At 44.1% G+C, this 7,812-nt stretch overlaps 1 protein-coding gene across 1 annotated transcript; it reads right to left on the bottom strand.

Moving 5' to 3' along the window:
- Positions 1 to 5,039: 5,039 nt before the first annotated feature.
- LOC140211429 (thymosin beta-10) lies at positions 5,040 to 6,031 on the bottom strand. The gene is made up of 3 exons (XM_072281128.1): positions 5,964 to 6,031; positions 5,369 to 5,479; positions 5,040 to 5,271 (listed from the first exon to the last, which is right to left on the bottom strand). Exons 2-3 carry the CDS (start codon positions 5,466 to 5,468, stop codon positions 5,237 to 5,239), a joined length of 135 nt encoding a protein of 44 aa, XP_072137229.1. The 5' UTR covers positions 5,469 to 5,479; positions 5,964 to 6,031; the 3' UTR covers positions 5,040 to 5,236.
- Between the last annotated feature and the right edge of the window lie 1,781 nt (positions 6,032 to 7,812).

Genomic DNA, 7,812 nt, shown 5'->3' with positions numbered 1-7,812 from the left:
TAGGAATTATGAATTCCTATTCCCAGATCCCTCTGTTCTCCTCAGTGCTTTTATTGGCTGTGTAAGTCCTACCCTGGTTTGTCCCCCGAAAGTGCAACATCTCACACTTGTCAGCATTAAATTCCATCTGCCAGTTTATGGCCCATTTTTCCAGTTGGTCCAAATCCCACTGCAAGCTTTGATAGCCTTCCTTGCTGTCCAATATGCCCCCAGTCTTGGTTTCATCTGCAAATTTGCTGATCCAGTTTACCACATTATCATCCTGATACTTGATATAGAAGACAAGCAACAATGGACCGAGCACTGATCCTTGTTGCACACAGAGACACCACTCTCTGGCTTCTCCCGTGGGCCAACGTTGAACACAATTTACTATCTCATCCTGAATGCCAAGCAAGTAAACCTCCTTGACCAAACAGGACTTTGTCAAAGGCATTGCTGAAGACCATGTAGACAATGTCCACTGCCTTTCCATCTATTTTCCTGGCAGCCTCCTTGAAAAACTCTATTACAGTGTCAGGTCTCTCAGTGGGAGAGCATTTTGGAGATAGTGATCACAATCTATCTCCTTTACCATAGCATTGAAGAGAGATAGGAACAGCCAAGTTAGGAAAGCGTTTAATTGGAGTAAGGGGAAATATGAGGCTATCAGGCAGGAACTTGGAAGCATAAATTGGGAACAGATGTTCTCAGGGAAACGTACCGAAGAAACGTGGTAAATGTTCAGGGGATATTTGCGTGGGGTTCTGCATAGGTACGTTCCAATGAAACAGGGAAAGGATGGTAGGGTACAGGAACTGTGGTGTACATAGGTTGATGTAAATCTAGTCAAGTAGAAAAGTTTCAAAAAAACGAGCTTACGAAAGGTTAAAAAAAAACTAGTTAATGACAGAGATCTAAAAGATATAAGGCTATCAGGAAGGAGCTTAAGAATGAAATTAGGAGAGCCAGAAGGGACCATGAGAAGGCCATGGCGGACAGGATTAAGGAAAACCCCAAGGCATTCTACAAGTATGTGAAGAGCAAGAGGATAAGACGTGAGAGAATAGAACCAATCAAGTGTGAAATGGAAAGGTGTGCATGGAACCAGACGAGTGGCAGAGATACTTAATGAGTACTTTGCTTCAGTATTCACCATGGAAAAGGATCTTGGCGATTGTAGGCATGACTTGCAGCAGACTGAAAAGCTTGAGCATGTAGATATTAAGGAAGTGGACGTATTGGAGCTTTTGGAAAGCATCAAGTTGGATAAATCACCGGGACTGGACAAGATGTACCAGGCTACTGTGGGAAGTGATGGAGGAGATTGCTGAGACTCTGGCAATGATCTTTGCATCATCAATGAGGACGGGAGAGGTTCTGGAGGATTGGAGGGTTGCAGATGTTAGTCCCTTATTCAAGAAAGGGAGTAGGGATAGCCCAGGAAATTATAGACCAGTGAGTCTTACTTCAGTGGTTGATTAGTTGATGGAGAAGATCCTGAGAGGCAGGATTTATGAACATTTGGAGAGGCATAATACGATTAGGAATAGTCAGCATAGCTTTGTCAAAGGCAAGCCGTGCCTTACGAGCCTGACTGAATTTTTTGAGGATGTGACTAAACACATTGACGAAGGTAGAGCCGTAGATGTGTTTATGAATTTTAGCAAGGCATTTGATAAGGTACCCCATGCAAGGTTTATTGAGAAAGTAAGGAGGCATGGGATCCAAGGGGACATTGCTTTGCTGACCCAGAACTGGCTTGCCCACTGAAGGCAAAGTGTGGTTGTAGTCCAGTCATATTCTGCATGGAGGCCCAGTGGTATACCTCAGGGATCTGTTCTGGATTTGTGATTTTTATAAATGTTCTGGTTAACAACAGATGGTGCAATCCTGGTCATATTATGATCAGGGAACATGTTTGTAGCCTGGATATTTAACTTTTTGCTGTTGGACTCTGGCCATATTTCACCGAGATGCAACACTGGGCGTCATGGAGGTTGCTCCTGCCTGTGGCCATCGAACTTTGCAGCTCCTGCCGTTAAGGGTCAGGCACCCTGAGCCAGTGGGCTGGTCCTGGACTTATTTCCATCTGGCATAGTTTGCATATTGTTGTTTGATTGTTTGTGGTTTTGTACTGCTATATTTATGCTCTATTCTTGGTTGGTGCAGCTGTAATGAAACCCAATTTCCCTTGGGATCAATAAAGTATGTCTATGTCTATGAGGAAGTGGAGGGATGGGTTAGTAATTTTGCTGATGACACAAAGTCTGGGGGGTGTTGTGGATCGTGTGGAGGGCTGTCAAAGGTTACAGCGGGACATTGATAGGATGCAAAAATGGGCTGAGAAGTGGTAGATGGAGTTCAGCCCAGATATGTGTGAGGTGGTTCATTTTGGTAGGTCAAATATAATGGCAGAATATAGCATTGATGGTAAGGCTCTTGGCTGTGTGGAGGCTCAGAGGGATCTTGGGGCCTGAGTCCATCGGACACTCAAAGCAGCTACACAGGTTGACTCTGTGGTTAAGAAGGCATATGGTGCATTGGCCTTCATCAATCATGGGATTGAGTTTAGGAGCCGAGATGTAATATTCCAGCTATATAAGACCCTGGTCAGACCCCACTTGGAGAACTGTGCTCAGATCTGGTCGCCTCACTACAGGAAGGATGTGGAAACCATAGAAAAGGTGCAGAAGAGATTTACAAGGATGTTGGCTGGATTGGGGAGCATGCCTTATGAGAATAGGTTGAGTGAACTCGTCCTTTTCTCCTTGGAGTGATGGAGGATGAGAGGTGACCTGACGGAGGTGTACAAGATAATGAGAGGCATGATCATGTGGAGAGTAGAGGCTTTTTTCCTGGGCTGAAATGGCTAGCATGAGAGGGCATAGTTTTAAGGTGCTTGGAAGTAGGTACAGAGGAGATGTCAGGGGTAAGTTTTTTACACAGAGAGTGGTGAGTGTGTGGAATGGGCTGCCGGCGGCAGCGGTGCAGGTGGAAACGATAGGGTCTTTTAAGAGACTCCTGGATGGGTACATGGAGCTTAGAAAAATAGTGGGCTATGGGTAAGCCTAGGTAGTTCTAAGGACGTGTTCAGAACAGCTTTGTGAGCCAAAGGACCTGTATTGTGCTGTATGTTTCTAAGATTGGTTAGACATGACCTACCATGCACAAAGCCATGCAGACTATCCCTAATCAGACCCTGTCTATCCAACTATTTGTTTATCCTGTCTCCTAGAATTCCTTCTAGTAATTTACCCCATACCGACATCAGGCTCACTGGACTATAATTTTTTGAATTATTCTTAGAGCCTTGCTTTGGAACATTAGCTATCCTTTAGTCCTACGGAGGGTTGTGTCTAGATGCATTTTAAGTATCTATATTTCCTGTATAGGTCAGAGGCATCTATTTGAATGTCTCAGACCTGGACTTCAACATCTCTCAGTTCATCTATGGTTGCTAGTTAAGGTACACTTGGATTGGTTCATTTGGTATTAAGTCCCTAATACACTTGCTGATGAAATGTGTGATCAAACAATGGGAGAACATATACAATAAAAGGTAGGTAAAAATTTATGCTGATGAACAGTTTTAGGGTCCAATTTCATAAATAATAATAATCAAGCAAAAAATATGGAGAATGAGATGAAGAGTCCTTAAAAATGAGTTCACGGGTTGTGGAATCAGTTCAGTGTTGAGGTGAGTGAAGTTAGCCACTCTGGTTGAGGAGCCTGAGTGGGCCGTATCTACTACTTGTGTAGGCTTTTCCATTCAAGGGTGTTGGTGTTTCCATACCAGGCTGTGATGCAGCTAGTCAATATATTCTCCTCCACACCTACAGAAGTCTGTCAGTCTTAGATGATATGCCAAATCGTTGCAATCTTTTAAAAAAGTGGGGACGCTGCTGCACATTTTTCGTAATGGCACTTACGTGCTGAACCCAGAACAGATCTTCTGAAATGGTAACACCAAGGAATTTGAAGTTGCTGATCGCCTGATGAGAATTGATTTTGTTTCCTCCTCCTGAGGTCAATAATCAGCTCCTTGATCCTGTGGATACTGAGTGAGAGGTTGTTGTGGCACCACTCAGCCAGATTTTCAGTCTTCCTCCTGTATGCTGATTCATCACCACCTTTGATTCTGCCAACACTGGTGTCATCAGCAAGTTTAAGTAAAGCATTGGAACCGTGCTTAGCCTCAGTCCCAAGAATAAAGCAAGTCCAGCGGGGGGGCTAGCACAAAGCTTTGTGGTGTACCTATGCTGATGGAGGTCACCCCACCCCTGTCAGCATTCCAAGCTCTGCACTTCCCATTCCTCCATGACCAACACATAACAATTCACCACTTTCAATTATCCAGTCATTCATACAATTCTTCAAGTGAATCAGTTAACCACTGATAGAACAACTGCATATTGAACATTTGGTGCTGAAATGGTCTCTTCTGCATGGAGTGAGAGGGGGGCAGGAGGAGTAATGAACATAAATGGGGTGACCACTGTAGAACATCCGTCCACAACAGCTACAAATTCTCCATCCCATTCTGATTCACGAGTTTAATCTCACCTCTTCCTTCCCCACTTACCCCTACATACACACACAATTGTCCATGTTCATTTTTGTTACCAATTGCTGTTTTATGAAGCAACAACTTTGATCTATACCCCAGTCACATAAATTCTTTTGTCAATCCTATTTCTCACTGCAAACCAGAATACTAGCTTCCCTTCACTCCTCCAGTTCTGAGGACACATCTTTGAGCCAAAACTGTTGTTTTCCTCCCAACTCATACTGTGACCAACAGTGTTTCAGGCCTGGGATGGGACAGGGAAACCACTGCATGCAAAAGTAACATTCAATGCAAGCAATTCATTTCATGAAAGACCCAAAATTCATTTAAAAAAATGAAGTGACTTTTGTCAATTAATCCAAGCATGTACAAAAGCCAAGTTTCATCTTGTGTTATTTTATATTCCTACATACTTGCAAGTTGCAAAATGTTTAAAATTATTTAATCTTGGATTATGGTTTAAAGTAAAGACAAGGCAACATTATGCACAAATTGATTTTTTATTAATTTTCTTCATAACACTGGAGAATTCACAGCCATGGTCCAAAAGGTCTCAGAACCAGCAGCGACGTGGTCAATGTTCTGGCCCTTCAGTAGTTAAGTTCACAGTAAGAATCAGGGATTTATTTCCGTAAGGAAAAGACCTGAAAGATTCCCTCCTCCGTGGACAAAGCATGATTCCAGAAACTAGCTGCTTTCCGCCTTCTTCTCCTGATCAATAGCTGGAAAACATAAAAGATCACATCAGAAAAACTTCAACCCAATTTAGGATAAGCAAGTAGGGAATACTAAGATGCAGTTAGCCTAACAACCCCTTACTCTCTTTTGTGGGAAGAGTGTTCTTCACTTCTGTGTCGGTTTTCTTCAACTTGCTCTTGTCAAAGGAAGCCACCTCCCTGAAGTCCGGTTTCTCTGCCATTTCAGTTCAATCTATCGAAGAACAGGGTTTTAAAAAGCAGTCAATTCTACTACAATGAAGAGCGGACCCGGAGGGAAAACGTTCGCCATGCCGACTACACACCGGCAACACTTAACGATGCATAAAGGAAAATTTCCGTTACTCCCCCCCCACACACCTTCTACTACACAGACCTCCCCAAACCATGTGCAGTTCAAGTTCTCACAACACGAGCTGCAACCCCATTCATTCCCGCTATACAATCACTCCCGTTTCCCTTCTTACCCATCCCGAGCCGGCAGCCCCCATCATTTTCCCCACGATAACCTCTTACCTCCCCCCGTCCCTATTCTCTCCCCGACCCGACCCACTCGCCCCTTACCGTCTCTCCCCCCCCCCACCAGAAGGGATAACGGGAAAATTGTGAATGGACCTCCTCATTTTCCCATGCCTCTCTTTTATCGCCCTGCGGTCTATATGCGTTAATAAGTGGAAGCACCGGCACCCCCGCCTCACCTTCGCAGCCCACGCTTGCTCGTCCACCCTCTGCTCCGCTCCTCAAGCGCTACCACCACGAACAATAGCCGCGGCCGCCGCCTTGGCACCTTTATAGCGGCCACCGCCCAGCACCGCCCCCCGCCACATGGCCCCGCCCCTCCTGCGCTCTGATTGGATCGGAGGTTGAGGGTTTCAGGCTGATTGGTTGACACTGATGAAGACAAAGAACGAGCGAGCCCCCCGTTTGGGTGATGCTGTTGGCGGTGAAGCTTCAGGGTGGTCGGTGTGCAGTTTGGTGCATGAAAAGAGCCGCACCCTTGGGTGCCGGGTCTTTTGTGGCCTTACTCGGTGGCTCTGGTGAAACACAATGCGGCATCACCGATTTGCCCCCGTGCTTAGAGTGAATGGTGGGAGGAGCAGAATTGAGCGAGTCTGGCAGAAATTGATTACAGTATTACGATACGCTTAGAAAGGTTTCTTTTGTTCCTGTCTGGTCCTGATTTTTTTTTTGGTTTAGTTATCTTTTAGATTAACTAAATCGTGCTGAATCATCAGTGATCAGGAAAATATGTGACTTGTTTATAAAGGAAGATAATGCATTAAGCTGCCCGTGGTAAGTTTAGAAATATTCAATTGATCTTTGTACGACATAGGCTGCTATACATTATATTCTTGTTCAGAGAAAAAAGGTTTATATCTATCTACTAAATTCTTATCTACTTATTTCAAATACCTCCACTCTCAATCCATCTACGGTATTCAGACTGACTCTGGAATCAAGGAGAGTTTGCAGCCGCTCCAAGCAGGCTGAAGTGTGATTTTCAAGCCTCACCACAAGTGGTTTGGAGATGCTCCATGGGACGGGTGGAACGGTTGGGAGGCTATGCGCTCTTTCCACTCTTTGAATATGGTTTCTGCGCATTGTTCTCGTAGATACTAAAGGGATCAACGCAAGGGATTCTGCAGATACTGGAAAGCCAGAGCAACTCACACAAAATGCTGGAGGAACTCAGCAGGTCAGGTAGCAGCTATGGGGAGTCGGCCTTTCGGGCCGAGACTCTTCATCAGGGCACCTTGAATTATATTAGGTGAAGAAATCAAACAATTGTGCAACACAAGAAAGAAACACAACTGGAGACGAGTCCATGGTAATGGGAGAGGTGTTCCATAGTGTTACGTCGCTGAGGTAGGATTAAAGTTGTGCAGTTCAAGGGAAGAGTTGATGGATATCAGTTTTCAAAGCAGAGCTGGTGGGAGGATTGAAGTGTTAAACACAAATATTATAAGCATATGGGTTAAGATTAATCGAATAATAAAGAACATCAGTACTGACTGTTAATTAAACATTTTACTGAGAAGGGGCATAATCGTGATAATGGGAGACTGTTATCATGGATCTTACCTTCTCAGGGGTTGGCAATTGGCGGAGGACTAATTGCCTTGTGGATGTTTAGTTAAGGCTTATCGTTGTACACACCACTAAAGGAATCACCTGTGAGACGGAGTTTGAACTCCAAACTGCACTGTAGGAGGACTGTGCCTACAGGCAAAGTCGAAAATGACCAAGTTTGGCTGGGTTTCCTTATCATTTAATTCTTCTTATCCCTAGTAGCATAATTTTAATCTGTACTTCACCCTTCCAAGGATGTATATTCTTCCTATATCCAATACATTTTTGTAGCTTTTGTCTGCAAGTTGGAAAATACACAAGAATCATTCACTGTGGTAACAGCATCTCCAAAGTATTGTAATGAATGGCATCCAAAGCACATAAGACTAATAAGAAAGAGCAATTAACTAAAAGTGGAGAGAAAGAGGAAGCTAGTTCTGAGTAGAAACAAATGTATATATGTATGGTACATTGGAC

This window comes from Mobula birostris, chromosome 17 (genome assembly GCF_030028105.1).
Source record: "Mobula birostris isolate sMobBir1 chromosome 17, sMobBir1.hap1, whole genome shotgun sequence".
Classification (NCBI taxonomy): Eukaryota; Metazoa; Chordata; class Chondrichthyes; order Myliobatiformes; family Myliobatidae; genus Mobula; species Mobula birostris.
Note: the sequence above shows the minus strand (reverse complement) of the source record. Positions and strands in the feature narration are given on the sequence as shown.